Source organism: Gouania willdenowi, chromosome 22 (assembly GCF_900634775.1).
Source record: "Gouania willdenowi chromosome 22, fGouWil2.1, whole genome shotgun sequence".
Classification (NCBI taxonomy): domain Eukaryota; kingdom Metazoa; phylum Chordata; class Actinopteri; order Blenniiformes; family Gobiesocidae; genus Gouania; species Gouania willdenowi.
Window position 1 is genome coordinate 8,828,952 of NC_041065.1, and position 17,724 is coordinate 8,846,675.

At 38.2% G+C, this 17,724-nt stretch overlaps 2 protein-coding genes across 3 annotated transcripts in view; one reads left to right on the forward strand and one right to left on the reverse strand.

Annotated features, from left to right (window-relative positions):
* The window catches only part of plekhd1 (pleckstrin homology domain containing, family D (with coiled-coil domains) member 1), a 29,185-nt gene extending 25,124 nt beyond the window's left edge, over positions 1–4,061 (forward strand). The window contains exons 12-13 of one of the 2 annotated variants that reach the window (XM_028438380.1): positions 1,273–1,416; positions 3,757–4,061. In XM_028438380.1, the coding sequence (XP_028294181.1) occupies positions 1,273–1,416; positions 3,757–3,914 (302 nt within the window). In that variant the 3' untranslated portion in view covers positions 3,915–4,061. Of the gene's footprint in view, positions 1–631; positions 687–1,272; positions 1,417–3,756 lie in introns of those variants that run through there. The other variant, XM_028438381.1, reaches the window with a different exon arrangement.
* A 975-nt stretch (positions 4,062–5,036) lies between these two features.
* On the reverse strand, positions 5,037–16,710 carry ccdc177 (coiled-coil domain containing 177). Its single transcript, XM_028438379.1, has 3 exons — positions 16,383–16,710; positions 12,247–15,439; positions 5,037–7,191 (listed from the first exon to the last, which is right to left on the reverse strand). The coding sequence occupies exon 2, from the start codon at positions 15,425–15,427 to the stop codon at positions 12,935–12,937; it is 2,493 nt and encodes an 830-aa protein (XP_028294180.1). The 5' UTR covers positions 15,428–15,439; positions 16,383–16,710; the 3' UTR covers positions 5,037–7,191; positions 12,247–12,934.
* Between the last annotated feature and the right edge of the window lie 1,014 nt (positions 16,711–17,724).

Below are 17,724 nucleotides of genomic sequence, written 5' to 3' on the forward strand. Positions count from 1 at the left end.
TAAATTAACAAAACAATGTCTAATGCTAACAAACATGGCTGTGTGAAATGATATACTCTGTAGTATGCACTACAAACTCAAGTATATACTGTCTACTATATACTGTATGGTTAGTGTGATTAGGATGATGACCTGTTCCCACTGTAGTGTACTGACAAGTTTCCCAAGATGCATTTGGAACCTACAACAACAAAAACCTGAAGCACACTGAGGATAAATATCTCTGTTGATTCTCCACCTTTGGAAGTTCTGAAAACATTGAGAATGTGACCAAGCAGAATATCAACATGTGGTCATTTGATCCATAAAACTCACAGAAACACATTTCATGCTGACATTTCTGAGATTGTGCTACTGACTAAACATCCTGTTAACTTCAAAACAAGAGCCCTATTTACACAAGTGTTAAAAACTAATGAAAGACAAGAAGATATGCTTTTATTTTGAAGGGGATGTTTGACTTTCAGCTTGAAGCTGGTCCCAGGACCATTTTACATTCTGCTCGGAATGCATCATGGGGCGGTTGAGTAGTGGGCCCACTGTGCATACTACTCATAGTATACATCCATGTATTTCTCACGTATTCAATCTTTCCATACTATTTTTTTTTTTTTTTTTTTTTTTTTTAAAGGATTTTTTTGGCTCTAGTGGCCTTTATATGACAGTTGCTTGACAGGAAAGGGGGTCAGAGAGAGCAGGGAATGACACGCAGGAAAGGGCCCCAGGCCGGAATCGAACCTGGACCCGCTGCAGGTGAGGAACTATAGCCTCTGTACATGGGGCGGGCGCTCTACCCACTGAGCTAAACACCGCCCCTTTCCATACTATTTAATGTGAATGCACTACATACTCATTTTGATGTCAAACTTAGTATGGGTGGTACGTTCGTATGCAATTTTTGAACACTGTGTGATTATTTACAGCCAATCAGAAAAGATGATAGAACTTGATGTCAATGTCAAGGCAAAATGCTACTAAATTACAACCATAAAAATGTTTTAAATACTATAATGCTGATTAGATCTGAGATAAGAAAGTTATGAAATAAATCATGTACAGTAGCTGGCGATACGCACCTATTCAAGTTGGTTGCAACACGCTATTTATGAAGAAAGAAGATCTGAGACAAGTTGCACACAAAAATGTGCCTTACGTTTACGATTTCACATTTCCACTTATCAGCTGTTCTGTAGATAAAATAATTTTGCAGCAAAAAAAAAAAAAAAAAAAAATCCAAGGTGACAAAATTGTGTGTGTGTGTGTGTGTGACAGAGTTCTTTGAGGAGTGTATCTGTGCAGCAGAGATTGAGGCGAAGCTTCCAGCCATAATGAAGAACGCAGTGTATCTCCACAAAGCTGCTGCACGCAGAATCAAGAGCTGCAGGATCCAGAGACGAGCGTCCAAACGCCACTGGTGTAAGTCTGCATGACACACTTCCACTCACACCTCCTCATATATTACTTTAATGGATTGTCCTGGAACATCACGTTTTGGTTCCTCACATGAGGATGTGTATAAAAATGTTATTACATGATAATAAATATTTATATCCAATACATACATCTCTCTGTACCAGTGGTTCCCAAACTTTTCACAGTCCCGTACCCCTTCAGACATTTAACTTGAAACCATGTACCCCCTACTCCTGCACACCTAAAAACATAATGTAATGTTATATATATATATATATATATATATAACGTAGCCCTACAGCACAAATCTGGCCTTTTAGACCATCAAATTCAGCTTGCACGAGAAAGTTAAAAAGACAGAAAAAACATGAATTATTGTCCAGATTAACAAATAATTCAGTTGTAGATAAATCAGATACACAAATTCAATGTATATTCCACAATATTTGGAGAATCTCGATTTTCCTATGCTTTATTCCCATGACTGCAGTTATTTTAGAATTTAAATGTTCAAAGAAGTCAGTTTTCCTGCAATTTTTTCCACATAATTTCCACAAATTAAATAAAAATTGGTCTCAAAATTAATGAAATTAACGAATCTTGCAGGGACTGATATGTCACTTATTACTTGGATATTATTGGCACCTTACATACTTTACACAATGCATAAATCATACATAAAGTACAAACCTGGGTACATTAATCAATGTTTTCACTGAAAAAATCACAACGTCAACCAAAAACATTAAAAAGTGAAACTTTGTAGCCTATATTAACAATATCCAGTCATTCATATCAAAGTGTCTTGTATACAAATCAAACAAAAAACAATTATTTTATCGTCTCATATTTTGCATACTTGATACACGTCGTGGGAGGGACAAAAGTAAATAAAACAATAAAAACAAACAAACATTAAATTTGATTACAACTACAATTTACCTTTATTCTGATAATTAATATATATACATTTAACATTACATATATACATAATAATTAATAATCCACACTCTCGCTCTGGTTCAGGTCAAAGGTCAATAGGTATAAACTCGCCATGGCTGATGTTGTAGGAAGTGAGTCTGACAGAGATTTAGATTATTTTAACCGCTGCAGCGTTGATTCCTTAAAAGATGTTTTGCGCAAACATGGCATCAGTCTCCAAGGCAGAAAGACCGAGTTAGCTGCTAAAGCTAATGCTGCTAAAGCTATTGCTGCTAAAGCTAATGCCGCTAAAGCTAATGCCGCGCACGAGCTGAAAATTCCGGTTTTGCTTGACGTTTCAACAGTAACCCAGGTTATAGTCAAATTGTGTAAACATGACTCGGCTGATCAGTGCTGTTTTACTTAGTCAGAATCAGAAAATACTTTATTAAACACCGAGGGGTTTAATAAAGTATGATAATTATACACAAAGAGAATGTGCAAATGAAATGACCTGTCCATCTTGTACAGTTCCTTCAAATTTGTAAATTAATGAATTAAAAGTGGTCATGTACTCTGAAAATCTTTGTTATGGAACTACATAACTCAGTGATTTCATGTTTATCATTAATTAATAAATCCCATGAAGTTTACAGAGTTTACTAATTAACCAATTTTATTTTTTTCAAAATAAGTAAATTGTGGTTGTTTTGACAAATGTATTGACACTGCTTAGGTTCCATAAGTACAGTATAAACAAAAGGCCAAAATAATGGTGAAATTCAAGTGATTAAAAATAGGCGATGTGGTTCTTCTCTGTGTATTTTCACCATCTCACAGTACCACTAACATTTATGTATGTTTAGTTATAATTTTAATTATTAAACAATATAATATACAATTTATATTTATCAATTTTATTCACACATTAAGCTAACCATAGATTTGAAACTTGTTTGTTGAAAGCCAGTTTTTAAAGTGAGTGACTGCAGTCTGAGTGTTGCACTTGCAATATATTGAATGTCAGATAGATTAGGCCAGGGGTGCCCCACCCTGGTCCTCATGGGCCCCATCCAGCATGTTTTAGATGTTTCCCTCTTCCAACACACCTGATTCAAATGATGAACTCATCATCAAGCTTTGTAGAAGCCTGACAACGATCCTGGTCATTTCCATCAGGTGGATTAAACCTGTCTTTATCGTACAAAAAGTCAGCTGGAATTCTCAGCGCATAGCACAAACAGCGTCGTGTTGACATTTATATCCCTCTTGACCTATGACCCCCGCTGGTCGCACATGCACACTTCCAGAATATGAAAAGGCTTATTAGTTTTGAAAAAAGTTTTTTTTTTTTTAGGGAGAAATGTACATAAAAGCTAAATGATGTGTTTGTATTGAGCAGTAGATTCATTGTTTCTGCAGTAAAACACTCCAAGTCTTTTGCCGTTGGCAATTCTGACGGCAGCGACCTGGACGAGCTGAAGGAGACGGCTCAACGAATGACTCGTGACAGCAACTTCAGAGAAAACGTGTATAAGATCATCACTCGCAAAGACGCCTCCAACTCCACAGAGGGCTGAGGAGGGAAGGTGGTTCATGGTTATAGGCTTTAATCTAGAGCAGGGGTCTGCAACCTGTGGCTCTGGGGCCTAATGTGGCCCTTTGACTCTTATGTAGAGGCTCCCTATAGCTTTAAAAAAAACTATTGAAATAAATATATATTTTTTTTTACAGAGGCTATTAATGATTAATGACAAATAAAATCAAGATACAACAATTTTTTAACCTAAAATAAATCATGTGCAATGACTCAGCACCTTCCTACTTCACCTCCTGCAACATCTACAGACCATCAACTTCCTGTACCTGTGGCTAACCTTACGTTTTAAATCCCTGGTAAATAACTAAACCAACAAAAACACTATTCTGGAAGAAAATAGAGATTTTAATTGTGTGGGAACAGATTCATTTAATCACTAATGTGCAGGTTAAATATGCATGTTTTATGTGTGGCAAGAAATGAGTAATTAGCATGTGTTGATCACGTGATCAAGTGTTATCAAATTGAGTTACTTTTTGTAGCCTTTCAAATACATTAATTAAAAAAACATCTTTATATAACATTGTGTTCATGTAAACTGAGATGTGTAAGAATTTAAAGATGTAAGATACTGTTTTATTTCTTGATGTCAATTTATTTTATTTTATTTTAAACTAAGTTACCATTTACATGATCAGTATAAGTTAAATCAAACATTATTCTATATAATTTTAACTGTATATAATTTAATACACTGTATTGTCTTCATTGAGAAGGTATTTTTTTGGCTGCAGGAGGACTTTAAATGGTTCCTTGTAGAGTAAAGGTTGCAGACCCCTGACCTAAAGCAATGCTTCTCAACTGATTTGCATTGAGAGTCCTGATGCACCATGGTTCCTAGATAACAGACGACATTCCAAATGAAAGAACCTTTCAAATTCCTAAAATCTATTCAATGAAAATATGCTTTATTTTGATAAAATACATTTAGCATAACACAGAAATAAATACTGAGGAGACATTTCTTTATTGCAAACACATCATTTGTAGAAAATGTGTTTTGAATATTTTTTTTAAAATTTACAAATGTCAAACAAATAAACCAAATTGTGATTTTGCCAGTAAATAAAGACTGAAAAGCATTTAGCCCTGAGAAAAATCACAACTGATATGTGTTTCAATTCTTTTTAGAAGTAAAAACTGATGTAAATATTACCCTTAAAAAACAAAACACACTCCAAACAAATGTAAATGACATAACACAGCTATGGGTCCCAACATTTTAGTCAAGAACTTTTGCTTTAATTTGTCACATGACATGTATCCTGATCCTTGAACCATCGGTTGAATATTTTAGTTAAATATGTGGATATTTCCCCTTAGCTTTCATTGTTTTTATGATACATGTTGAAGTTCTTCTTCACGCAGCTGAAAATCACTGCAAATATTGTACAAACATCCAGGATTCCCTCTGAAATATTCTAGGCTTTTATTGTGGAGTCTTTTGGGTGTAATATTACCAGTTATATAATAAGTATGTCAAAAGAAAAATGTGGAAAAGGTATAAACTACTCTCACCAAGGTTTATTTATTGTTTTTCTTTTTGCTGAATGTCTTCTTCAGATATGTTGTAACCTGTGCTGGAAAAATCAAAGTACCCCTGACTGCAGTCTGCAGTTCGGGGCGGAGCCCAATGCGGTATGCTATTGTGCTGTGTGATTCTTATACAGTTCAAAATAATTAACCTAAAAAAATTTGAGCCCCGCCCCTAAAGTTGAGCGCCACCCCCAACTGCAGGCTGCAGTCATGGGCTTTTCAAAAAATCCCAGTATAGATTTTTCACTCTGCACTTTGAAACAAACAATTTATGATTTATTCAAATGTAGATCACACTATATTGTTGTAAGAGTAGCCATGTTATGGATGGATGTTGTTGTTTTTTTTTTATATTATTATTATTATTATTACAGAATGTAGCAAACACATGCACACAATAACACAATACACACACACACACTCACTGCAAATCCATCTGGTTGAATTTTATTGTTCTGGTTTTGATTGTTTGCACAAATTCAGTTTTTTCCTGCGAGGAGAGTTTGATGACAAACACAACACACACGCACGCACACACACACACACACACACACACACACTATCTGATGATGTCACACACTGTATGCCAGCAAAGTAAGCTGTTTATATTCATGTACAAATGTTAAAGTGAGGCACTACAGGCTAGGGTTTCACATATTAACGTATTTAATTATAAATTGTTCAGTTAACAATTTGAAATTTGTATTTTGTGTTAAATGCAACTTCATAATTTCAATGCTTCACTGCTTTATCTTGCACAGCAGGGATACAGTATTGAACACATTGAAAACAAGGAGTGGCCCAGCTCATGATTTACCATAACACACATGACGCTGCACATGTACACATAAGTGCACAGTCATCTTTTTTTAATACTCTGAAATGTCAAATTAACGAGCACAACGAATAGTTTCGTCTGACAGAATTTTTTCCCTTAGAAAAAGTTTTAAATGATCTATTATTAATTTGGTATTTAAGGTTAAAATACATTTTCTAGAAGGTTTTAAAATCTTTTTGATGTTAACAATATGTGAACTTAGTGCCTGATAGGTCTGCTGCCCTGCAATTTCAAATCCTTTTTTGTTTTAATAAAAAAAAAAAATTGTGATCATTTTCAAGATGTAAATGCTTCGTGAAGGGAGGTGCTGGTTCCAATCCTGGATGACGCAGGGCGTAGGATGAAAATGGGTAAAAAACTAAAAAAAAAGGTAACAATTGTGACCATTCTTCTTAAAAACAACATAATATCTGCAGTCACATATTTTAAAAGAGTAAAAATGAACGTAATGGCACACATGCTCCCTGCTATAACCACTGCTATAATGAAACTAATATTAATATTTACGGACTGAGCGAGTCATTGTATTCTCAGGGAGAACATGCAAACTCATGCAAAAAGACTGAGGCCTGCACAATCAAACAAAATCAAAGGGACCCAACATACAGTAAAAACGTACCTTCCCTGCAGTGTCTCACTTTGTGTAACTTATGACACTAACAAAGCCCCTTCAGGGTGAAGCAAAGAGAAGCCTGTAGTAGATTTAAAATATGCCTTGATGCCAATAAAGCTATGTTTGAACCTTGCACAATTCAGATAAAAGGGGATTGGTTGTTTTGGTTCCTCTTCTCCACAGCACATTAGGCAAAGGTCTTCTTTAAATCTCAGTGTGGGTGGAAGTGTTCAGTAGCAGAACTGTAGCGTCATCATTCTTCATCACCACCTGCACAACAGCAAATAAGACAGGAGTGAATATGGAAAGATGCTACACTAGTTCAGTCTTTTGTTATTGTTGTTCAAAAGATCAACTGATTTTTGTATTCTGACAACTAAAATTCACTAAAATACATAAAGATTAGATGAGAAATATTATTAAAATACGAATCCTGACACAGATGATTCTATCTGCTCATTATTTGAGCCATCGTGGCTTGATTTTCTTTTTTTTAGAACATTTTAATTATTATATTTACATGTGAAATTTCAGACATTTTTTTTTTTTAGTCATAAATAATTAATTATGGTTATGCAAATCTAAATTTTAATGCCAGGCAACTTCAAGGTTGAAAAACACTAACCTAAGCGATGTTTTTTTAAAGTGCTTATGTGCTTTTATTTTGAAGGGGATTCACTTTTTAGGTAAGCCAACTAGGCATGGTTAAAAAATTAGCACAAAATATTTTTTTATGCGGTTAAATGATTTAATAACCAGAAATAAAGAAAGCTTTAATTTTTTAAACATTTTTCAATATTTGAACGTTCCTAAAATGCAACTTTTCATTTTTTGACCAAAGATCATATAAATGGATATTTTTGTACATTGTAGTTTTTACCATCAACTTTTGTTTTATTCCAATGTTGAAGATAATTTCACAAATTGAAGAATTTAAGTGCTTTGTTTAATTTGGCTAAAAGGAAGGGTTGGCAAAGCCCACCTGGTTACCATGGAGACCACCCATGCTAACTAATCCCGTATCTCTCACACACACACACACACACACACACACACACACACACACACGCACACACACACACACACACACACACACACACACACACACACACACGGTGGCTTCCCACTGGGTCAAAGTTTATTGTCTGTTTAAAACTGTAAAACTGATTGATAACGTACTGCATTATTGTATTTGGCAATTGAAAATTGTAATTGAAGGAGTTGTTATTTTTTTTCCGCAACTTGCTTTGTCATGGAACTCCTCCTTTATGCAGCACTAATGACACGTATGTCATCTCAAAGGGCAAATGTCAAGGTTGTGCAGTCGATCTTTTTAGGAGCCAAAATGTCAAGGTCAACATCAAGGTCGCGTCAAGTATCAAAAAACAAAATTTTCCATATTTCTACAAATATTCATCATACAAGTTAGATGCTTCCATTTATGAAAAGCTCATCTCGAGTGGAGTATTTTAATTCGTTCAACCGAAGCTGTACGACCTACCAGTAAAAACTTCATGATGCAACACAAAAAAACAAAACAAATAATAATAATGTTTCCCCTTACTTGACCACAAATTGAGATACAGTGCTCAGACTGGTACCATTGAACAACATTTCCTTTCAATGTGTGACCTTGACCTTCGCTCAATGTCAAAAAACTAAAAAAACAACATTTTCCCCTTACTTGACCACAAATTGAGATACAGTGCTCAGACTGGTACCATTGAACAACATTTCCTTTCAATGTGTGACATTGACCTTCGCTCAATGTCAAAAAACTAAAAAAACAACATTTTCCCCAACTTGACCACAAATTGATATACAGTGCTCAGATTGGTACCATTGAACAACATTTCCTTTCAATGTGTGACCTTGACCTTTGCTCAAAGTCATATTTAAGGTCAAGGTCAGTCTTCTGTTTTTAAAACATTTTAATACAGGTCTTGCCTCGTTCTAATTGTTTTTAAATGAAGCAAGGAAACAACAAATATATGAGAACACTAACTGTTTTAAATCCTTCTAAATGCAACAGAACACCCTAAATCAGGGGTGTTGAAGTCATTTTAGTTTTAAGGGTCACATATGGCCCAGTTTGACCTCGTGGACCGAACCAGAAAAATCCATGTTTTTGTGAAAGTAAAATGCACCAGAATGTTAAGCAGTTGGTGAAAATTCCTTCACTTTGCAACTAATTTTCTTTAAATTTGCAATGTAATTTGCCAGAATTCTGTGGGATAATATTCCAGCTTTTTAAATAAATGCTATTTAATATCACTGTATATAATGTAGCATTGCAACCACCATCATACTTCATCTACAACTTATATGGTAATATACAAAAAGTCCTGTTTTTGCTCTAATTTCTACTTTGAACACAATCTTCCTGCGGGCCAGACTAGATGATATCTCATATCTACCCTAAATAGTGCGTCCACAAAATATTTTACATTATTGTTGTCCATCTTAATGGTACATTTCAACTTTTAATGTTGCTTTTTGAGCGTTGTCAGTCTGTTTTTGGGAGAAGAACCATATTAAGTGTTGTGACAGAACTGAGAGGATCTTGCACGGCCTCCGCTGAACGCTCACACTGACGTGACGACTCTCAGGGAGTTAGTTAGCATCATCATAGCATCATCATTATTATCATTACACCAGTTACTCTAAAGGATTCATCCATACTGCTGTATAGCAGCGCATTGTAAAAAGAATTGTGATTGAGAATGGAGTTTCCTTATTATACACAGAGCCATCATTGCATCTGTCACAGAATTCATCACCACACCTACTGTATCTATGACACTTTAATTGACAATATTATCATGATTATATATTTTTAAACAACTGCTGTCACTGTTGATTAGCTCAGGGATTCTCAACCTTGGGGTCAGGACACCATTTGGGATTGTAAGACACTGGGAGGTGCTTGCCAGATTCCTTCAAGAAACTACTAATATTTTTTGAACAACTACACCAAACTTGTCATATTTTAACCTATTTTCATCACTTTTTCTTGCCATATTTTTGCTCCTTTTAATGTATTTTTGCTCTATTAATCCCATTTCTGTCACTTCTCCATCAAATGTCAAGGCCTTTTCTGCACATTTTGGGCACTTGTGAACCCTTTCCACCACTTTTCCCACTTTAATGTTGCACATGTTGACCCATTATTGTCACTTTTAACCTCTTTTCATCATATTTAATGCTTATTTATGTATAATGTATAATTTGCCAGTTTAATTGTTCCTACTTTTTTTCTGCCACTTTTATGACAATATTGACAATTTGAACCCTTTTTACTCCTTTTTCAGTTTTTGCCCACTCTAATTTGCAACTTTTAACCAATTTCTGTGGTGTTTATAATCCCATTTCACCCCAGAATTTGTCACCACACCTATCTATGACACTTTCACTAACTGCTACCCCTGCCACGATGTAATATTATTGCTCACTGACATATACCGTCATCACAAAACATCTTTGAATAAAAATTTCTAATGGAAATCATTGAGAAAAATTATTCTAACTGAAATAAAAATAACCACTATCTATGTTTGAAGTACCAGAATCAAACAGTGATGTATGTATAACTCAGGTTTTAGATTGTAAAGATTTATATGGTTTTAGGTACCTACATTTTATTTTAAAGCATTTATTACATTTAATGCATTTATTATTTCATGTATAGTAAGTGGAGAACATTGACTGATTATTTTCAGATACTAACCCTAATTCTACAGCTTTACAAATTTAGCAAATTTATCAGTGGCTTCATCTCTTTATCTATCAAAGATGCAAAGACTATATCTTGTAGAAAACACCCACATGTATCTCTTTTCCATTGTTGTTTTAATCTGATGGATTGCAGGATTAGAGCAAATGAAGACCTTTCAATGGTGTTGTATGGTGGCATGTCAGCAGCTCTGCAGTTTATTTTCCTTCGTCCTCTCTGCTGTAAACACCAGGTTAGTGGGATGAGAGCAGATGTTGTGCTTTTTTCAACTGCCGAAGGACAACAGCACAAATCACAACGCAGAGGATTACATCATTTGTGGTTTAATCTAGAGGTGAAAGTAATGGATTACAAGTACTCATGTGACTGTAATTGAGTTGCTTTTATCATGGGTACTTGTACTACTTGTACATAAGTAAGTTTTAATAAAAGTAAAGTCAATTGTTTCATTTCTACACCCAACCGTTACTGAGTAAATCATTGTTTTTTGTTTTAAAATGATTAACGGACATTGAGAAACTACAAAAAAATGAAATGACCAGACAGCAATTAAATGTATCACATCATAACCGACCAATCAAATTAAATATAATGCATCGCACAAAAACAGCATTGAATGCTGGTTATTTTCTCAGTTTTAGATTTCATAAATAGAACTATACTTATAGCCTTAGATTTTTTTTTAAATTTTGAATTGAATTCATTGGTGTTATTTTATTTAAAAAATAATTGTATATTTTTACAAACCTTTTATTTTATACAGATGCCTTTGTGAAAAACAAATGAAGTTCTAATTGTGAGAGATTTGGTCTCTTCCTTTTTAAGTTTATACATGAGCGGTTCTCAACCTTTTCAGCCCGCGACCCCTAAAATGAAGTTGCCAGAGACCGGGGACCCCCACTGTACCTGAAGGTGCTTGAACACAGACATAAACATTGAAGAACAGTCATGTGGTGGGAAAAAAAGTGGTGGAAAAGGTGATGAAATGGAATATTAAAAACCAGACATTGGTTAAAAGTTGCAAATTAGAGTGGCCAAAAACTGAGAGAAAAAGTGGTAAAAAGGGTTCAAAATGTCAATATTGTCTAAAAAAAGGTAAAGAAAAGTAGGAACAATTAGTTTAAACTGGCAAATAATGGGCCTGACAAATCGTGAATGTTGTTAAATTGGCAAAAATAAGTATGAAATATGGTGAAAAGAGGTTAAAAGTTACAATCATGGGCCAACATACGTGACATTGGGTGGGAAATGTGGTGGAAAGGGTTTATAAGAGCCAAAAGAAAATGTCTTGAAAGTTGAAAAAATGTGCAAAGAAGTGGCAGAAATAGGAGCAATGTGGCAAAAAAATTGTTCAGAAAATATTCTTAGTTTCTTGAAGGCATCTGGCGACCTCCATCACAGCGTCTCATGACCCCAAATGGGTCCAAGTAACTAGTAACTTTTACCTTGAGTACTATTTCATTGAGCTACTTTTTACTCATACTAGTATTTTATGTAAGTCTTACTTGTACTTGAGCAGTACAATTTTAGTCAAGTAACAGTAATTCTACTTGAGCAGGATATACTCTTACACCTCTGGTAGAATCTCATACCTGCACATTTTGACACCACGTGGCGGCGTAGTGATATCAGGGGAGTGAAAAGGCTTCTGTTACTGATCACTACAGTCTGAAGAAGATCCTCAAAGAAACACGTGTTTCTCAGCATGTGTACATGTCGGGCACTTTCTGCACTGCTTTGTCAGCGGTCCAGTGTTGAGCCTCAGGCTTTACTCCCACTGCCCATCTCTGTCTCTGTGTGTGCATATGAAAGGGTTTTCTTTTTTTGTTTGGAGCCATTTTCTCATCAGCTCCTCTAACAGGAAGGCTCCGTTAAAAGCATTAAAAAAAATCATGGAGTTGTGCTTTGTGATAATAAGCCTTTTCATTCCTGCACAGCTTTTATCCTGGTAGCCAAGCTGGACGGAGCAGAGGGCAGAAAGGAGGAGGAGGCAGGGAATGGAGGTTTTTGTTGTTGTTCTTTGATATGAAGATCTTTGTACGTGGATCACAGGCTTCACACGGTGATTGTAGGGGGACATTAGTTTGTTCTGAGAGATTTAAAAAAATTTAAAAATGATCACAAACATGATACAAACCGATTATGGGTAAAAATGTGTCAGGAGATAAAGAACACAATGTTCAGAGGAAAAGTGTGAAGCTGTTTGCTGATGAGAACCAAACTGAGACAAGAAGCCAAGCATGTGACCAGAAGTAAGGAGTTCACATCAAAGCTTTGAGCTTATTTCTCATCCAGGCTGGCTTTAAGCTGAGCTTCCAGAGCCATCTTATCAAACGTACGCACGTTGGTCTCCTCACGCACTTTGTCTCGCACGTGAAAAGATGCTCGAGCCACTGAGCGAGCGCTCTCTAGCACCGCCTTCTTCTCTCTGAAGATCTGCTCGCTCTTCTCCAGCTTCCTCTCGATGGACTGAAGCAGCTCCAGGCGCCTCTGCTTCTCCTCCTCCTCCACGCGCTGCCTGTTCAGTCTCTGGAGTTTCTCCTTCTCCTGTCGGCTCTGAACCGCCCTCTGAGCTTTCTCCCGGGCTTTTTCCTCAGCCACCAACGCTGCCTGCTGGGCCCGTTTCTCCGCTTCCTTCACCCGGGCCTCCAGTTGCTGCTGCTGCTGCTTCTCACGCCGCTCTGCAGCTTTTCGTGCTTTCTGTATCTGCTTCTCCTCACGCTTCGCCTTTTCTTTTAGTTCCTGCCCTCGACGTTCAACGATGTGTTCGTAGTTCTCCATGGAGCGGCTGAGCTTCTCCTCCACTGCCCTCCTGGCCTCCTCGCGCTCTTCCTGCTCTCTGCGAGCAATTTCCTGGATCAGGGCAGCGTGACGTCTCTTCTCTGCTTTGTTCAGGCCTCGTCTCTCCTCCTGAACTTGGTGGTCCTTCTCCTGCCTCTTTAGCTCTGCCATGGTGAGCTTCTCTTTCAGAAGCAGCCTCTCCTGCTCCAGCATGGCTGCCCTCTCATCCTCCAGGGCCTTCAGGTTCTGCTCCTGCAGAGCTTTTTTGTGCTTCTCTTCCCGTGCGGCCTGCTGTAGCTTCAGCAGACGGTTTCGCTCCTGCTGCACCGCGAGCTCCCTCCATCGCTCCTCGTTTTCCTCTGCCTGTCGCATTTTGGCCGCTGCCAATCGACGCTCCTGCCGGCTGAGCCTTCGCTGGCGTACAGACACCTGTGTCTGCCACACTCGTTGACACTGAAGCACCGCACGCTGCTTCTCTCTCTCCTCCTGCTCTCGCCGAAGCTCCTCCATCCTACGCTCGCTGTCCCACTGAAGGTGAGCCACGTATCGGGTCTGACTCATGATGTCTTCCTCTTGATACCTGGCCAGCATCAAAGCAGCAATCTTACGGTCTCGCTCAGACACTGCTTTGAGTCCTCTGCGCTTCACCTCCTTAACGATGCGCTCCACCTTCTGTGTAGTCTGAGGAGAGTGGCTCAGGTCTCCCAGGCTCAGGCTTCGACCCATTAGGGAGTTGAATGTGGCCAGAGTGCGAGCTCTGGGACTGGAGACTTTAATCCAGTGATCTCGTGGCCCGTCCCAGCTGTAGGAAGAAGACGCACCTGACTCTGATGAGGTGCATGTAGTTGAAGTTTGAGTGGTAGATGTTGAAGAGAGAAAAGGATCCATTCTTTTCTGCAAAGACTCCATGGAATGACTTTTTGCCCGGATCTTTGGATGAAAGCCAACATGTCCATTGGGCTGAGAACACACTCCATTCACAGCCTTCCCAGCACTCTGACATGCAGGCTTTGACACTGACGATGCTAATGTGTTTGTAGCTCTTGTAAAGGAGGGGGGTTTGGGTATTGACCTTGGAAAAGTGTTGGAAGCTTTCCCACCATTTGATTTCTTGACACCTGAGGGAGGGCCAGATACAGGGTTGCGTGCAGGCTTCACTTGTTCAGATGATGGAGCTAATGGTTGTTTGGCCGACCCTTGAACGTCACCTTTGGCAGATAATGTAGAGGTTTTGGTCGCACTTCTTGAGGACAGAGTAGATCCTGCGGGGACAGATTTGGGAGAAGTACTCAGGATTGAAACAGTGGACTTGGATACAAGTCCTGATTTTGATGTTGGGTCAGGTCCTGGTGCAGACTTAGGATGATAGCAAGGGCCAGAAGAAGCTTTATTTTCAGTTGGTGATGATGAAGCATTGGTGCTGCTGTTGACGGCTGCCTGCAGAATCCTTCGTTTCTCTTCCCGAACAATCCTCTCCCTCTCCTCCCTGCATTGCCTCAGTTTGGCGTGCCGGTCCCTCTCGTGGACCTCAAACAGCCCTGTAGCCACGCGCATGGAGCGGCCAGGAGCCTCACGGGCAAAGTCAGAAAGTGGCCGGGGCAACAGCTCCACAGGTTTGACTCCACATCGAGCACAGGCCTCAAGAGACCGGGGGCTGGTTAGCACATAGCGGCTCCCCTCAGCAGTCGGTGAGTCAAAGTTGTACAGGTCCAAGTGCAGTTTGGGGGACGGATCTCTCTGTGCCTGAACCTGAGGATTCTGAGCTTCAATGTCCACAGAGGCCTGAACTGAACCTGCTGGAGTTGCAGTGTGGCAGGGGCTGGGCTCACAGCTGCCTGTGGGCGGAGTCTCAAAACCTGCATCCCCATCCTCCTCCGTCGTGGTGTCATCAACCTGCTCAGGTAGACGATGCTCTTCAGTTGCCACAGCCGGGGTGTCGAGGTTTGGGCCTTTACACTTGTTCTGCTCCTCGGCCTCTGAGGGGTCCACCATAGTGGGTTATCTCTGAGAAGGAACAATAGATACAAGAACAAGGTATCAATTAGAGCACTTGTGTCAAACTCAAGGCCCAGGTGCCAAATTCGGCCATTTCGACCATTAAATTCGGCCCGCAGGATAAAGTAAAAATGACAGAGAAAACATTAATTATTGTGTAAATTACCAAATAATCCAGTTATAGTTATTTCAAATTCACCAATTTAATAAAACTAGACAATATGTTTAGGGGTTTGCATTTTTCCTTGGTTTATATGACATGAATGCAGTCATTTTTAAATGCAAATTATGGAAAGAACTCTAAAGATTTCTACAAATCTTGCCATTTCTCAGAGACAATTCCACAAAATTCCTTTAAATTACACAAAAATTGGTAACAAAATTGAGAATTTTTGATGTGAATTGAACTGATATTGAAATCTAGGTCACAAGGATGTTAGAATTACTCTTTCCCCCCCACCTATAATCTGCGGCCCATTTGAGGTCAAGCTGGTCCATATTTGGCCCCTGGACTAAAATGAGTTTTACACCCCAGAAATAGAGGATAACAGCTTTCTACTCTTAAAAATAGTCTGTGAGGCAGGATCCTTAGGTTTAGAAATGTATAAACGCTACAGCACATATTCATACACTTTATACCAAATGAGACATTTAGCCTTCAGGGAAGTGACGTCAGACAGGGCGAAACACCATGATCCTCAACAGACAGGCTATTTTTGGCAGCGTTACCAGGCCGGAAGAACCTGATTACTACTATAGGAATTACACAATATTACACTATCAATTATTACTAAATAATTCAAGCTGAGTGACACATCTGCATGTGCTCGCACTGTCTTCCACCAACATAAGCAGAGCAGATGGAGATCATCACAGACATCATCAGATGAGATCAATTCTTTCATAATATATTATATATATATATATATATATATATCCATCATTGACTGACCTGCCAGGATGGAAAACGTCTAATGAACCGGTGCTTTGTTCCCCTTTAATCCTCCGTGTGCCGCCCGTTCCCTGCATAATCCCAGGCTTCAGGGAAACAGACTCGGGCCCTCGACCCACAGATAGAGCATCACATCACATCACATCACATCACAGCATCATCTCAGCCTCCAGCAGTAACAGGCACGCGGTGTGCGTCAAAGCTGCGCCCTCACAAGGAAAAGGACGAATAAAGCGGTGGTCCTGGTAGTAAAAACCTTAGTATCCTTAGCGTGGAGCTGCTGCACACAACGAGCATCCAACGAGCATCCCATAAACACTACCTGATCATCATCATCATCATCATCATCATCCTCACCCTCCGTAGCTCCGCCTACTTGTCGCTAATGCGTTATAAACACAGACCCTGAGGCCATCACACGATTAAACACGTCTAATGGGGCTTGGTTTTACACATAGGCTGAAAACACAACATTTTAATAAGAATAATAAGAATAAATTAATAAATAAATGAAATTCGATAATTCTACAGATTTTTGTGGATTAAAAATCTCCATTTTTGAACCCTCAGAAATAAAAACATTTTTAGTAAGTCAATTAATTACTATAATAAATATGAATAACGTTCATCTGCTGCAGAATGTGTATATCAAATCAGATTTGAGCACAACAGCTGCTGTCTGTCTGTCTGTCTGACATGGCTGACGTATAGAATTAAACTGAATGTGTTACTAGATTCAGCCACAGGAGGGCGCACTAACACAATGGAAACGTGCTACAGACTGTAATACAGGTAATACAGATGTTTTCAGCCTAAAATAAAGGTTCCAGAGACCGTGGACCCCCACTGTAGCTGAAGGTGGTTGAACACAGATATGAACATTGAAGAACAGTCATGTAGAGACAGGGTCATCTATAAGGGGGAATAAAGGGGAAAGCTTTTTGTGGGCCCATTCAGAAATCAGCAAAATGATGGTCCATTGTTCTATGAATCTGTGATAACCACATTTATTTATTTATTTAAATAATATTCACTGTTCTCCAGGAAGTTTACTATTATTTAGGCCATAGTATATAGTCATCTTAAAGATGTAAATCATTGTTTTAAAAGAAATAAAATAGATTAAAAACCACAGAAAATTGTTAAAAGTTGCAAATTAGAGTGGCTAAAACATTACTATTTCCCCTATCTACTCTCCAAAATGTCACAGAGATGATAATTGTTAGTTTAAAAAAAATGCTTCTTAAATAGAATAGAATGCTTTGATTGACATTATAAAAGCATTATTTTAGGCAGTGGCTCTATTCGTACAATTGCCATATCAATATACTGACATTCTATC

Excerpts from the sequence above, each read along its gene's own strand:
- ccdc177 (XM_028438379.1), bottom strand. The coding sequence starts at position 15,427 with ATGGTGGACCCCTCAGAGGCCGAGGAGCAGAACAAGTGTAAAGGCCCA.